The sequence below is a fragment of the Strigops habroptila genome, chromosome 8, assembly GCF_004027225.2.
Source record: "Strigops habroptila isolate Jane chromosome 8, bStrHab1.2.pri, whole genome shotgun sequence".
In the NCBI taxonomy this organism is placed as follows: domain Eukaryota; kingdom Metazoa; phylum Chordata; class Aves; order Psittaciformes; family Psittacidae; genus Strigops; species Strigops habroptila.
The window spans coordinates 2,075,979-2,092,926 of record NC_044284.2 but is presented as its reverse complement, the minus strand read 5'-3'; the positions used below and the strand labels follow the sequence as shown (position 1 = coordinate 2,092,926).

Sequence of the window (16,948 nt, the reverse complement as noted above, 5' to 3'; positions counted from 1 at the left end):
AGCATGGATCAGCCGGTGTCCTGGTGGAGGGGTGAGCAGTACTGGGGTAGCTGCAACCCACTGCAGCTGGCAAAAATCTCCAGAGATGCTTTTGTAGCAGGTCACTACCACAGCAGACAAGGAAGGTAGCCCAGAGGTTAGGATTTCAGAGAGACCATAGTTTATGTTCCTATTCCACCACATGCTTTCTAGGTTTTAATGATCTTGCAGGATCTATTAAATTATCTGGTGTCACCATTCCTCACCTGGAACTCCCCTGCCTTGCTCGCCTGGCTTGGGAGTCAGCACACATGAAAGACCATGAGATGCTCAGGTACAATGACCAAAGGGCCACTCCTGATCCAGTCTTCCCATTAACTCCTGGTTTGTGACAAGCTCTCTCAGCTGGTCAGCTCAGTGCTAGAGAGTTTTCCTATCTCCTGACTGGAACACCCAGACGCTTCTGGCACAGTATTAGTATCAACCTGGATCGAGTTGAGCTCCATGGCAGGGAGGTTGGAACTAGATGATCTTAAGGTCCTTTCCAACCCTAACTATTCTATGATTCTACGATTCATTAAAACAAGCAGTTCCAGAACTTGTTCCAATACATTTGTCATTTTACATCCTACACTTTTGTTTTTTAAAGACCTGGTGTTATGAATCGAGGGGAGAGATCATATTTATAGTACAAATGTTATCTCATATCGAGTCCCTTCAAGTTTGTCTTCTTAAGCTGCCTTCAGATACTTGTTTTACTCAGAAGGAAAAAGACTTGGTGACTACTTGTGACAGCAGCAGTGTTTAACCAAGTAGCAGAAACTGCATACAATGGGTATGAAATTGCATCCAAAGCCAAGACACAGTGTCATTATGCAGGAATGGCAATGGAACAACATACCTTTCCCATCAGATCCGCAATACTAGGTACTGGTTTTCCTTTCTGATGGCGTATGGTTGCAGGGCTCTGTCCATTCCAGTCTTCAAGTTCCTCAATGCTTTTCAGGTAAAGAAGAGCTTGCAGCCCAGTGCAGTAGTCATCAATAACAGTGAAATCTTGATTCTGGATTGCACTGCACACCTACAAAACATCAGTCAGTTATCAGCAACATCCTGGCAAAGGAGCATATGGCATTAGCAAACTCTTTGGATTTACTGACTATCAGATGAACCTTTCTGCAACTTCACTGGGAAAGAATGACAAGAATTACAAAAGAATAGGATTTGGAGTGTCGGGCACCTCCAAATCTCCACTTACTGTTGCTGATGACTGGAGTTGGATTTAGCAGGAGATTAGAGACTCCTGTCTCTAGACATTGTCTTGTCCAACCTCCCAGCTCAGAGAAGGGTCAGTTAGAAGAGGCTACCCAAGACTGTGTTGTCAGGGTGTGAGAATCTTCAGGGACTGTACAACCTGCCAACCTGGACTGGTGTTCAACCTCCCTCGAAGCTTTTCCTCCTGTTTAAATTGAATTTCCTGAGTTCCAGTTTGTGCCCATTGCTTCTTGTCCTTTCACTGGATACTGCTGAGAAGAATTTGGCTCCAATGAAAATGCTTCAGCAAGCAACACCCATTAAAAGTTGACCTGCTAGGATGGGTAAGCATTGCCAGGTACAGAAGAGGCTAGTCCCCTTCTGCTAATCCCCATTTACCATGCAGTTGTACTGGGAGGCCAGGCCACCTCGGTTTAGATACTTTAGATAGCAATATAGCTTTATAAACATATCAAACAATGATTCCTGACCTGCAGAGCTTAACATGTAAACACAAAACTACTGAGAGCAGGTAACAACTGGCCATTTATACACATTCCTCTGGACCACTCTGTGGATACTAACTCAGATTTAAACCCACAGAGATGCAAACTGTCAAGTGAACAAAAAAATCCCTGACTCTTCTCTGAACACCTTCTCATTAGCTAAACTCTAATCATCCATCAGTGACGAGGTGCAGGGTTGGCTGAATCCCATTAATTGTCAGTCCCTGGAAAGGCTCTGAAATTCCAGATGTGTCAGTGTTTTCAGCCCCTGATTCAGCTTTTATTCTAAAACCTAAAAAGAATACTCCTGATAATACCTACACGTACACACATAACGAACACCACAATGAAATAGCCACCTTTTTTGGAACATGAATATGTGCACACGCACAGACACAGCCACACTCCTTGGACATGAAAACACACCCTGAATCATAACTTTGAGACTTAAAAAAGACAGGAAATATATATAATTGTTTTTCCAATCTCAGGAATGATAATACAACTTGCAACCCTGAAGATAGGTACACATCGCATTGTATAATATCACATACTACAGCTGTACAAGGGAAAATAAGGGCAAACTATAAAAGAAGCACAAGAACATCTATACGGTGCACTTACATCACATGAAATCTGTTTCTCTTGAGAAACAATGTGGGCATTAATTAGGTCTGTTATAACTTTCATAGACCTCAAGACTTGGTTATTTCCAGAGCAATTATAGAGAACATCGTCATAATAATACAGGTTGTTTAACTGTAAAACTCAACTGTTGCTTATTTAAACCAAGGAATTCTCTCTTTTTTCAGCGCAGGGGTAAGACTTTCATTAGCTATTCTTAAAAATACTAAAACTGAAGAAAAAGATACAGTTAAAAGCCATGTCATGTCACTTGAAACAAGTTCAGGCACTGTTGTCAAAACTCTGCAATATTTTGACAGCATGTATACACATGAGATCCACTGGAGGATACCTGTAATAACCTTATAAATAAAGAGGCTTTTACTGTTTTCCATCTCGTGGTGCAGTGTTATGAACTGCAGTAATATCAAAATGTTCAGAAGATGATATCACTCTAAAAGCCAACATGTGATCCCTGTGAGTCTATGGGCACTCGCTGCCTTCCCTGGAAAGCCAAAGAGGTTCCAGAACTGAAGGAAAAATGCAATTCTTACAGAAAAATGTAAATCTCAGCACTAAAAAGAGATGTTATCTGAAATGGAAAGGCTCAGAAACAGAATTAGTGGTTTCAGACAATCTTCCTCTCCTGTAGGAGCCTTATGACGATGGCGGTAAATGGCGCAGATAATTAACCAAAGACATGCCTTTCACTGATTTAACTGTGATAAAAGCAAGTGCTTATGTTTATGGGCCTTTCCTGGAACAAGAGCTATTCAAACATTAACACATATGAAACTAACAGAAATAGCTTTGCCATGTTTTTGGCCAATTCTAAAACATTCCGAGCTTGGAAGTTTCTTACATTACACATATCAGATTTGAGGTTTAGGCTAACAGTATCTCCCATGAATCAATGTAGAAGCCTTTGCTGCATTTCAGAAGATGGTGAACAAAGTCAAGCTAAAAGGTCACCCTGACCCATTAGCCATGACAATTTCTACACCACAGAGAGAGGTTTTTAGTATCATACCTGGCTGCCTCAGAATCACCAGTTTAAATGACACTGTGCTCTCCTTTTAGCATGAGAGAAGTGGCAGAGCAATAAACCAGGTAAGAATCAAACTCATGCAACTGGAAACATTGCAGGAGAACTGACCTGACCCATCTCCACACATCATTAACGTCCCCACTTCACTCCTGCTGCTTGCACTGGGAATAGGCATGCTTCCCCTCCCTTGCAAAGCTAAACATCCAGGTCTTGCTCACACTGATCAGAGCAGCAGCATGAAACTGAACTGCAGCCAGCACTGCCCACTCAGCTCCTCCCCTCGGCAACAGGCTTTTACCAACCAAACATAATCACAGAATCCCAGACTGGTTTGGGTTGGAAAGGACCTTAAAGCTCATCCAGTTCCAATCCCCTGCCACGGGCAGGGACACCTTCCACTAGATCAGGTTGCTCCAAGCATGGCAGAGATGGCACGTGTTTAAGATCCCTTGATACCAAATAATCCAAGTGAATCTGTGTAAATTAACACTCAACTGTTCGCTGACCCAGGCTTTCACCTGAAACACAGAACCATAGTAAAACCAGGTTGGAAAAGACCTTTATGATCATCAAGTCTGACCTTTACATTTAGGTAGAAAGTAGCTTTTTCTTCTTTGGAAAGTAAGAGAGAGGCCCTGTGAGCAAACTAAGCGACAGAGTGAGGTCCAGACCACAATGAAGCTGTTAGCTGTCCTCTTGTCTTGCTTGTGTTTGCCTCTAGCTTTGGAGTAGGACTTGGGCTAAAAGAGAAAGGTGCTATGTTTTTAACGTCTATTATTCAAATAGCACTAATTATACAAGGAGATCATTTTGCATTAGCTTGGTTTTACTGCTCTGCCTTGGCAGTAGAACTCCTACAACCCCATTTTTAACATCTGACCTCCTCCCCTTTCCCCCCAGGGCAAGACTCCAATGATTGCCCCTTACATCCCAGAAGAGACAAGCAGCCCAACATGCTATGTCTGATCAATTATATCATGCTCTCAGTATTCTTGAAATCTAAACCTGTCCAGTATAAACTGCAACTGTAGGTTACAATTCTAATCTACACATCCATGTCTGAGATACTTAAGGACACGATGCCTGCTTTGCTGCTGGTAAATCATACACCACATGATCTCATTGGGGAATGAGGATGTGAAAATGAATCACAGACTAAGGCTCTAACTAAATCTGTTCTGCAAGATGCAATGATGGGAGAGGCATGCAAAAGTCCCTGCTGATGTCTTGCATGAGAAATGACCTGTTTGCTCTCTTACTAAATAAACATAAATATTGAGTCCAACTTTGTCAAAGGATCCAGAGCCATTACAAATCTTACTTGAGGAACTAGAGTAAGCTGTCAGGAGATTATTATGGTGGAAAAAGCATTTTGCAGCTGACATGATTTTCATTAATCACCCACATCAATCTGAAACTTTTAATTTATGTATTTTGAAGAACAAGTTCATTACTGGTGACAGGTATGACCACATCGCTTACAGAACACTGTAAATGCCTTTGTAGCAGAATCGCTACACAACAAAGAGATGCCAACTTCTGAAGTCTTTACTGAAGCAAAGAGCTCTGTTTGTGTCAGACCCTTTAGGGTTTGTCCATAGTCTCTGTTTCTAGGAGCAATAGGAAAGATTGCCCCAGAAAAATTACCCAGACATCACAGTTTATTTTTGTTACCCTCTCTACAAAACTGGATGTGGTTCCTCTCCAAACTCTGGCATATCCTGGGGGTCTGTGTGGAAGACCTGTGCCATCTGTGCAGGACATGGACAAAGCAGCTAAAGCATTTCCAGCCAGATCATCCACTAAAGCAATTCCTGTTCAGTGCTGTGCTTGCGTTTTCCCACGGGGGGATGTTGCAGAGGAGAAAACATTTCCTGTAACACTAGAAAGAGGAAACAACGCACCCCCCTTCATGCACTGCTCTGTCCGCTCTCTCTTACCCCACTACCTTCAGTTTTTACATAAACTCATTGTTACATGGTGAAATCCCAGCTGGACAGGTGATGGTCGGGAAGATGGTGCCAAAAATGGACCTATTCCCCACCTGCATTCTTTCTATTCCATCAATAGCAGGGATTTCAGCAGAGGTGGCAGAGGAGATGCAGATCTAGACATGTTTGTATCTGTTCTTCCCTACACTACTTTTAACTAACAAGAGGTAGTGTGTGTGTAATCTCACGCACTGCTAGCTCACTGCAAGATGCTGGAGCAGGGCAGAGAACTCAGCCTCTTTAATAACATGTTCCTTGCAAGGAGTGTAAGTATTCTTGGTGTGACTAAATCTGTGAGAACAAGAATGCTGCAATGTTTGGCAGCAGTCATGGTCCTATTCAGAATTGACTCAAAGCACTATTAAGACTCTTTGTTAAGAATGAATTTGTGATAAGGAGATAATAGCTTGGAGAAAATGTTAGTTTTTACACCCCTTTGAAAGAAACATTTCTCTCTGCAGAACATGGGTGTAAAACAATTGTCAGTTCTGGAAAACAGAAATAACAGTGAGGAGGCAAATGGGTGGCAGTGATACACAGTCTAGAAGTTAGAAGATTGATGGGTATAGATTTGTATACATAAACACAAATCACATAGCTTGACTGGTCTACCATATTAGTTTCCACTTGTTGTAGCTGTACAGCATCAAAGGGACATCACTCATGTCCCCATATATTGCATTTAGTGGTAATGGAACAGACTACCAAAAAAAAAAAACCAAACCAAAAAACCCAGAAAAAAAAATCAAAGCAAGAGTTTCTAAGTAGTTTCCTGGCAATTGAGACAGAGGCTCTTTCATCTGTGCTCTAACTGTGGCAGGGCATTGATTTAAACTCCTTCTGAGATCTCAAATGCTTTTATATTCTTAGTCTTGCTGGCTGCTTTCTTTTTCCCTTTCCCCCCCCACCCCCCAAATGATAAAATTCCAGCATTTAGCAGAATGGCATCTTGCTTCCCCAGAAGATGGAGACTTAATTCAGCTTTGGCTTTAAACTGCAGAGGATCTCTACAAAAAACAGCTCTCAAAATGCCATCGGATTAGGAATTTGGCCTTTGGCTTCACAGTTTCTAATATTCTTACCATAGCAAGTGGATAAACAACTATTACTCCTCTGAGATACCTGTGACTGGTTTTATAATGGATTAACAATTTCACATTTCCATTAATATGGTTGACTTCCTTTGAAATACTCTGGCTGATATGCCCAAATGGTTAGCAAAAGATTTACTGTTTAGATTTTAGATGATATTTTCCATTTTAGCATTATTTACCATCTTCTTTTTCTATTAAAAATTCTTCCTGATAAGCACTGAGGACATAAATCCACCTTCCTGTTAGAGAAACACTTATGAATTACTCCAAGCTGGTCTTCCATGTATAGCTGAGGCTACTGCTTTTCTGATTAGTGTCTATTGATTAAGATTCTGGTGGAAAAAGGCTAAAGTTGTAAATGAATGCACGGTGCTTCAGGAAGGATTCTATTTGTGCTCACCTGGGTATCCATATGAATCCACAGCCTTTATTGTGGTGGACAAGAGCATGATTATAATCTGGGTAAGGCATACATACAGTTTAAAATTTATTCTCAAAAGCAACTAGCAAAAATTGACTCAACTAAAGGGAGATCTTCCTGGGCCATGCAATCTATATGCTACAGAGCTCTTGCCTACGGAAATGAAAATGCGTGTTTTCCAGCCCCTGTACAATGATTTAGATGTGCCCACCTCTACAAAGTAAAAAGCCTTGGTTGTCTGATGCTGTACTCAGAATAATGTGCTATGAGAATAAGGAGACAACTAAGATCTCCTCTAAGAGAGGTTTCTGTGCTTCCAATCTTCAGGATACCAAGGTCTATGGAAAGACTGCCTGTATAACAATGGTTCCCCCTCCTCATGTCTCTTTGAACACTGACTTACCACCATACTGTGTAGCCTAAATTATCCTTTCTAGCAGCAATTGTTACTTTTGCTAGAGGATATTGGGATTAAGAACACTGGGGACGTGGATTACTGGGCAACATGGTGCACTCTCTGGAAAAAAAGTGGGATTCTTTGTTTTAAAGAACAAATCTGTAAGAAAGAAAAAGCTTCCCAAATATTGATACAGTACAGATGGAATGATTTGATTCATTCACATTAGCTGCTTAAATGACCCTAGAGACACAGGTTAGCAGATGGGATGTTACTTAACAAGGCTTCGGATACTGGCTCGAGATGCAAAACTGATTTGGATGATAGCTGATAGCCTTTATAAAGATTAGAATTGAGCTCCTATACATGAACATATACATGGTTTTCAGAAAGCAGTTCGAAGGACTCAGATATTACATTCATGAATTGTCTGAGTTGTGGGGGAAAAAAAACCCTCCTCATCTTTTTTACTGAATCCTAATGAGCTGATGGCTTCCTAGTGGCACTTGAAGGGCAACACACAGAAGACAGGGCAACACACATTCAATAGGGCTTAAGAAATGTATATTACAAGAAATGACTGGATGGTCTGTTGTCATGGGGGTGTCAGTAATGACGTACTGCAGTTATTTTGCTATACCTCAAGTGAGTTCATCAGACAAACTTGAGGGCAAATGTCGTTTATAAATTGATTATAAAATTGATTATAAATCAAAAGTAAAGGCTAATGTCAGTAAGGAATGGAGCTCAAAATGCGTTTAAAGGAGAAACAGGCCTCCAACCCACAGAGGACAAGCTTGTGGGAGAAGGGCTCTATCGCCTGTACAGCTTGGATCCTTTCTACAACAGGACAACGTAACACTAATGTGTTGAGCAGAGCTGAGCTGACATTTAGGGAGCACTGAGGCAGGGACCACAAGTAAGGAAATCAGGATGCAGTAACTGGGCAGCAAGAAGTGCCACCCGGTGTGTATCGAAGCTGCAGCAGCCTCCTGAGATGAAAAGCACCAAAGTGACTCCCACTGGCACAGAGACCCCAAAGGACCTGATTTTAGGGGGTGAAAGACAGACCATGTTTGTGTATTGCACTCCAGAAACCTTGGGCAACTGCGAGTGGCCAACAGTGAAGGAGGAGAAAAAAGCCTAGAATCCATTAGCCACTTATCAGACGCGGGCACAGCAGGGGATAAGAGCACTGTAAGGGATCCGTTAGGAATGTTATCCAACACATTAATTCCTAGCCTACTCAGATGTATTCTTCCTCCCCTTAAATTCTCCTCTGCCAATTAACGTATCTTTGATCTAAATAGCTCAAAACTGGGTGTTTGGGAGTGGAAAACTGGTACTTATCAAGGGACCCTGAGTGATGCAGGTTTGTATCCCGTGTCTTTGAGATGGAAAATGCAGAAGAAATCAAGAATTTTCAGACGGCTCCCTGAGGTAATTGTGGCTTTTTTTTTCCCCTGTCAACCACCCCTAGAGGAATGGTTATATTTCCTTATCTCACTAAAGCATTCTGTCTGTTCTTGGAACTACAAAGTGGACCTTTATGCAGTAGGTGGGCACACACACTGATAGAAGTGCTGATCGTGATCATCTTCCCTAAGAAAACAATATGATTCCATGTGCCTTGAGCATTGAGGAGTGTGGAAAACAGCCTCATAATCAGCCACCTATAGCAAATCGTATCTTTGTGATGTAGATCTACAAAATGAAAGGTATCTTTGAAAGCAGATGAACTAACTCCGTTGTGTAAACAGCCCAATCACATATAGAGGCTCTACAACTACCTCTAAATATATGTTGAATATAATTTCATATTCCATTTACTAACACCCAGAGGTCTTGCCTCTCTTTTTATTCTAAGTACTGTTGTGGAAATCCTTCAGCTCTCCCGGCAGTTCTACAGATGCTGATACAGCATCAGAAGCAGTGCCAAGCAGATGTAGATTTAATTCACCCATTTCCATGGGCTGCATCCTCCAGCTCCTCCAAAGGTATTTCTAAAGCAGGTATCCGCTAAGCCACTCGGATCTGGTGGTTTCATGTTAAAAGTCATCAAGTAACATACACAGTCAGAAGACAGCAATGTTTCTAAGACTGGGTTTTCTAAGAGCTAACCAACAGGAACACCATCCTCTCTGGATACGGCCTGGAGCACTAGTGTGATGAGGAACGGCTGAGGGACCTGGGGGGTTTAGTCTGGAGAAGAGAAGGCTCAGGGGGGACCTTATCGCTCTCTGCAACTGCCTGACAGGAGGATGGAGCCAGGAGGGGGCTGGTCTCTGCTCCCAAGGAACAAGGGACGGGACAAGAGGAAACGGCCTCAGGCTGCACCAGGGCAGGTTTAGGCTGGAGCTGAGGAACAATTCCTTCCCCAGAGGGTGCTCAGGCATTGGAACAGGCTGCCCAGGGCAGTGCTGGAGTCACCGTCCCTGCAAGTGTTCACACCCCGTGTAGCCGAGGCCCTCAGTGCCACGGGTTAGTGGTGGCCTTGGCAGTGCTGGGCAACGGTTGGACTGGATGAGCTTAAAGGTCTTTTCCAACCTGGTTGATTCTATGATTCCATGGTCCATTATTCCATTTTTGGAATGTCATATTTGTCAGAAGTGAACATGGTTGTAGGAAAGCACGTTTGTTAGAACAGACCCGTGCTCTGCAAAGCCTGTGGAAAAGAGTTCCCAATATGTGCTGTTTGACAACATGGAATGCAACGGCCCCATTTAATTTGAACGTGTCTGGTTTGCAATCCGAGTTAATTGGAATGAAAAGGTCAAAACTAAAATATGTTGCAAAAAGACTGAACAAAGATCAGAGTCACCCAAATAGTGTTTTTTTCTTTCAATGTGTTTATTCCACACATTTTTAGAATTTTGATTATCAGCTTAAACTGGAAAACACTTTGATCCTTGTGGCAGAGTAACTATTTCCTGATTAGTGGTAATACTCAGGTTCATTAATGCATAACGGATCCAGCATAAAGCTTCAGCATTCCTCATCCCGGGCCACCGGACCAGACACAGCAGGGACTTGAACCCAGATCTATTTTGATTAAATGAAATTGGTCAATGAAAAACACTTTCCCCAAAGAAGGTTTCAACAAACCCTAATGAGAATCATCCACTGAGGGACATCCTCCTGTGACCAGAAGTTTGAAAGCTGCAAACCTCTCACAATCAAACAGAAAAGCAATTTTTCCATTGTGGAACCTCAGTTCAGCCCTGCGATGATTAACCCCTCATCCCTGGGAGCCTTTCCCTCTAGTACTCACATTTTATTTCAGCTAAAATTGCTTTCAGCCTTTATCAGCTTGCCTGTCCGAATCTGTGCAGCAGCTGCTGTGTCCATTGAAGAGTGAGATGCACGTGAAGAAAACAGTTTTGACCCACTGAGTCCTTCAAGTCTGAGATTAAAAACCCACTTCCACATTTCCTTAGGGATTGTTTTACCTATCTCTGTTCAAACAATAAACAGCACCAAGGAAAGCAGCTCTGACACTGAAGGCAGTTATACCCTTACCTAACGTACTGCCAGCTTCAGATGAAGTGGTTTCTCTGTTTCTTTCATTCAAATTGCATGGATAAAAGGACCTCTCCGTAGCCGGATCAAGCTGTGTTTCAAGGGGGGCTTGTGTTGTAGCAGGAAAAAACCTTCAAAAGAGCTCATATTCCCAAATTGCTCCATCCTTCATGGGCTCCATCCTTCCCTGAGCACAGCCTCCTCCACGGCTTGCTCTCCCTTTCTTCCTTCCACTGTCAGCTACAGCCTTCAACTGAAAGATCAACAGAGCTGCTTCCATACAAAAAGGAAAACTCAGGATGTCCCCTGCAGTTACAATACATCTGATTTAAAACAAAACACAGGAAATTCCCTAAGTAATTATTGGAGGTGGCAGGAACAAAAAAAGAAACTCAGCATTTTCCTTCTATTGACATTTTCAATGTTCAGCAAGGAGCTGGGTACATTTTCAGGTTCAATTTCTAGTCATCACCACACTGAGACACAAGGGAAACTCAATCTACAACAGAGCTAGCCTTGTGTTTGAAAGCAACCTGAGCTGAGTAAAGCAACTTGCCCACAATTTCTTCAACACTTCACTAAGCCTCTTTTCAAAAGTCATCTCCGTGTTGCTTTTACTTTGTGAACTTTTAAACCAAACTCACTCGATGTCAATTCACACCATGTGGTTTTATCTACAGGGGGGAGAGATCTGTGCTTGTTCGAACAAGATAGTGGCCGCAGGAATCCACATCAGCAGCGGGAAGATAAGCAATACTGTGGATCGTTGCGAGACATGGAGAGAGCATGCTGCCAAACTGCTTATTCTTCACATCTCCTCAACCCTTCAAGTACCTGTGTCACCAGACCCAGGGAAATAGGGTAGACACCTGGGCAGAATTATAGAATGGTTTGGCTTGGAAAGGACCTTGAGGCTATCCAGTTCCAAGCCCCTGCCATGGGCAGGGACACCTCACACTAGACCATGTCTGAAAGAGAAGCGGCCTCAGTGTCCCCAGGTATAACAGCAGAGAACAAATCCTCTGCTGGGAGTGACTGGTATAGGACAGCATTGGAGCTGATGCTCAACTGAGACCTAATTGTTGGTAAATGATTGCCATTCAGTGATACTTGAACCTACTTTGCATGAGAATCCGCTATAAGAATGACAAATAGCAACTGTTATGGAAGGAGCTTGATTTCATTCTTACAAAATCATGAACTAACAATCCTATCTATGCAGACCTCATTTACTAGCTGGTGAAATGAGCAGAAACAAAGGTAAGCTAATAGATAAATCCCCTAAATATAAAACTACTGCAAAACTGCACAAAGTAAAAGGCATTATTAGCTTAGAGTTCAGTCTGTAACTTTACAGTATGCTGATTCCAACAGTGCAACTTTCCATTAAAAGTCACAAGTTAATGAAACTAAAAATCAATAATAACAAAAACCTGCTCAAATTTGGTATTTTTTGCCAACTAGATTAAGAAAAAAGATTTTGGTTGACAAATTTCCATCAGAAGGAATTCTCACAGCAAATCCTCACTATCAATTAGCAATTTCCAACCCGAGCATCTGTAATGGGGCAAGTGTGGCAGTCCTCTAGTGACTTTTTGTTCTTAGCAAAGACAGACAGACAGTTGAGAACAGGCTGAGTCCCTGTAATTAGCACCGAGCGAAGAAAAAAGCAGCAAATAATGAAATGTTTATCAGAAGTGATCACTTGAGCACGTCTGCCCCAGCTCCTCTCTCTCTCACATTCGTTTCCCTTTTGATTTTACGGCGACATGTTCAAACAGCACTTTGTTCCCTCTTTTGTTTCTGCATGTCCTGTAAATTCCAGCTCCGCAGAGAAGGGCCACTCCATCCTGCGCCGTGGCCATTGAAGGCGTTTTCAAGTGCGCGGCTCTGTGAGCAGTGGAACTAATGATATCTGGCTTCCAGCAGCTCTGTGTCTCCTGGTTGGGTTCTCTGACATCTAATAAGGTGTGACTGCCAATTAAAGCCTTTCCTGTGGCTGACACAGTCCTAACAGCACTGTCCCATGTGGATTCTCAGAGGTCTAATAAAGGTGAGCTCCTAGCGTGCTCGCGCTTGTAGTGAAGGAATGCAGGAACACGCTCTCCTCTGCCTGACTTTTTTGTTTTCTCAAAACTTGTTATAGTAAAATACTTTCTATCTTCCAGCAAATTCCAGTGAAAATGGCCACAAAGCTCAAATGAGACTGAGGATACTCAAAAGGACATACAAACGCATACTGAGTTTCTTCAGGAATATAGTCTAAAACCTGCTATTTCTACATGAGACTACATATATCTCAATAAAAGGGCTTACATCAGAAAAGTGGTTTTTGTTGGTGGATGTAAAGTGCCATTCCTTGAATCTCATCTTGTATCATTTCGGTGGCCTGCCACCGCATCCAGCAATCTATTCTTCACTCATCAATTTAATTGGTGAGAGAAGAAATAGCCCAGCCTTAACTTCTCTGTATCATGGACAGGTTTGTACAGAATGGTTTTGTTCTTCTACCCCTTGAGGCACAGCCTGCATTAGAAGCTTCATGGTGACCAGCTGGTGTCGAAGTATATTCTGAAGCTTATCTACCCATGGAGCATGCTCTGACTGGCACAAAGAAAAGCCTTCAGCCTCTTTCCCCTCCATGTGCTGGTGTAAGGATGGGCTGAAGGCAGAGGAAGGGTGGGCTTTGGAGAGTCCAGCCCAGCCTTGCTCTGTCACACCAAAGGCACCCTGTGGTTTCAGACTTGCAGCCATCCACCACACTTTATTCTCCTTGCACTGAGCTGAGATTAGACACAGGGAAGACTGAGCCCTTCCTCTGCATTCAGAATCGCTGCTACTCATTGCAAGACATAATAGTTTTCTTCAAGTGTCATCATAGAATCACGCAATCAACCAGGTTGGAAAAGACCTTTAAGATCATCAAGTCCAACCTTTACCCCAGCACTGCCAAGGACATCATATACTAATCAGGATTAGTTTATACTAATCAGTACAAAGTTAACCTGGAATTGTAAACCACAGGGCTGGCTCCATCACTGCCCTGTTCTGCACACCCACGATTTCAATCTCTTTTAGTTTTTCACTCTCCATATCATTAAATGGCATAAACACTAATTCCTGAATAAGAATTCTTTTGGTCTCATCTACTCCTCACTTAACTCAAGTATCTGTGTCTTTACAGACTTGGACAGACACTGAGATGGGCTAGAAGAACACTAAGTGTTCTTCAGCTCTCTACATTGCAGTTCTGGAGACATAAAAGACCATAGAGAAATTGCATCAGGCACCTTCATAAATTAATAATGAATAAAAGAAAAATTAAATAGGGAAAAATATGATAAATGATCCCAGAATACATTTCATGGGATTTTGCGGGGCGGGGTGTTGAGATTTGGGCGGAGAAAATGGGAACATCTAAACACTAAGATGTGACATAATGTTTATAAAACTGTACTCTTTTTTTTTTCCCCTGTCATTTCACAGTGATGATATTTTCAGAGCCTTGCTTTTATATCCTGATACCCGGAGCATTTTATACCATGTAGAAAGGTTCCTCACAGGCTTTCACATTTGCACAAATAAAATAACAATGCTCTCTCATCGTTCAAGTCCCACTATTTTGTGATGGAAAAGCTTGTTTATTCACACACAAAGGGCCATCCTGCTGTTAGAAAAATCTCTCAGCTAAATGCTTCAGTAAAAAGCCAGCTGAAGAAAAAATAATCATCAAACTGTCCCGAATCCCTTGAGACTCTGGCTCCAAAGAGGTACCAACAAGAATGCTCCTTGAAAACATTACAAACAACACAAGTAGTCTCATAAAAACAACCACGTTCTGTAGTGAAGGGAGATTTTATCTTGCAGAGGCAAAAAACCCATCACTATTGCCTTCATATCACGGGCTGCCATACTTCCAGAATGGTTTTGTGCTCTCCCAGATCCCTGAGGATCTCATACACAACCGGCATGGGGCAGGAGAGAAGGGCACAGGGCAGATCCAGCATCCTGGCAGCTCTGCCTCTGTGGTGGAGTATATTCCCACATTATCCTTGTGCCTGAGAAGAGGAGGGTTATAGTGCAACGTCTGGAGGCTGAATATAACATAGTCAAGACAAGAGTACAGCGCCACAGGGCTGAAAGATACTACATCCCATCCAAGGCAAGTATCTTGGGCTGCATCAACAGGAGCGTGAGCGGCAGGTCGAGGGAGGTGATCCTGTCCCTGTACTCTGCTCTGCTGAGACCTCACTTGCAGCAGTGCTGGTGTCCCCAACATAAGAAGGTCATGGAGCTGTTGGAGCAACTCCAGAGGAGGCCACGAGGATGATCAGGAGCTGGAGCACCTCCCGTATGAAGACAGGCTGAGAACATTGGGGCTGTTCAGCCTGGAGAAGAGAAGCTGCGTGGAGGCCTTAGAGCAGCTGCCAGTGTCTGAAGGGGGCTACAAGGATGCTGGAGAGGGACTCTGCATCAGGGACTGGAGCGACAGGACAAGGGGTGATGGGTTCAAACTGAAACAGGGGAAGTTCAGGTTAGATCTAAGGCAGAAGCTCTTCCCTGTGAGGGTGCTGAGGTGCTGGCACAGGGTGCCCAGAGAAGCTGTGGCTGCCCCATCCCTGGCAGTGTTCAAGGCCAGGTTGGAGACAGGGGCTTGGAGCAACCTGCTCTAGTGGAAGGTGTCCCTGCCCGTGGCAGGGGTTGGAACTGGATGAGCCTTAAGGTCCTTTCCAACCCACATGATTCTATTATTCTAAGTGGGAGAGAGAGATAGGTGAAGGTGGGTCCAAAACAGGGTTCGGGGTAAAGCTGACCTGCTGTGTAGCAGCATTATCTGGGTGGATCTAATATTGTTGCTATTAAAGAGCCTTACAAACAGCCATGCTGGAGCAACAGGGAACATGTGTGGCCTCCATACTTTGTAAGAAAAGCAATTTGTTTGGAAAGGAACACATATTCTTTGCATGCTAATGACCAATATTCAAGATGAACAAAAGTATTCCATTCCAGAATATAACGTTAAGAGACTTTACCATGAAACAAGTATACTGAAATATACTTCCTGAAGGAAGTATCCCTTTGTTCCACCTTTATTTTCTGTTATATCTGCTAGAAGTAATGAGTACAGAATCTCTTTCAACAAAAGGTCATTTATGTCAATGGACAGAACCCAGAGAATCAGATCACCTGCGGTAATTGCAAATTAATGCTCTACTGCTAATGCATTAACTACACAATATTGATCTACAATTGAATCATACAGGCTGCTGTGAAGCGACTTTTACTTGAATATTTTTACGCTTTTATTGCTTTTTCCATAATGCATTTTCTTTTTCCACTGGAATTTGCTATAATTGTCCCCGTTTTTAATTTCCTACAGTGAGATGACTTTGAAAAATGCCTGTCTCTTGCAAAGGCTTGCAAAAATCTAACAAACCATCAGTGTGACAATGGTAAATCACACCCATGATGCAAAAGATGCAAAGAAAAATAATCCAATATACATCTGATTTTGATAAATTGGGGCTTTAAATGAGCTAACTTACATTAAAACACCCAAATAACTTCAGCCTCACTGGAAGCGTATAGCAATGAACTGCACCTCAGAAAGATGCAGCTAAACATGTCTAGAGCGTTTGGTATGCCATGAGTGCAGGATTATCTCCATAAATAAAGTTATTTGGTTTATTTTTCATTTCATGTCTGAACTTAAAAGGGATTGTTGGATTTGAGTATGTCACAGAAAAGTAGAGTGCTATCAAATCAAGAGTGATTGAAATGGTTCAGCATTTGTAATGAAGAATTAAAGAACAAGTGGGGTCTTTTTGCAACTGATTCTGAAGTCCATAAAGTGGAAGAATGCTCTGTTAAATTGCTGTATAAAATTTGAATCCCAGCTACTCCTCACCACCACGATCCAGCTTGTTTTCTACCCCTGCTGCAAAACTTCCTTACACACAAACTTCTAGTAGTAACGACAATAAGATGTTGCCCCCCCAATGAATCATTGACTCATAGAATGGTTTGGGTTGGAAAAGACCTTAAGACCATCTAGTTCCAACCCCCTGCCATGGACATCTTCTAAAAGAGGGGACAGAACACACTTTGAATACTG

General features: G+C 42.5%; 1 protein-coding gene across 5 annotated transcripts in view; it reads right to left on the bottom strand.

Moving 5' to 3' along the window:
* DPYD (dihydropyrimidine dehydrogenase) overlaps nt 1-16,948 on the bottom strand; it is a 355,916-nt gene that overhangs the window by 46,129 nt on the left and 292,839 nt on the right. For all 5 annotated transcript variants that reach the window (XM_030494219.1, XM_030494220.1, XM_030494222.1 and 2 more), the window contains one exon: nt 881-1,060. In XM_030494219.1, the coding sequence (XP_030350079.1) occupies nt 881-1,060 (180 nt within the window). The remainder of the gene's footprint in view (nt 1-880; nt 1,061-16,948) is intronic.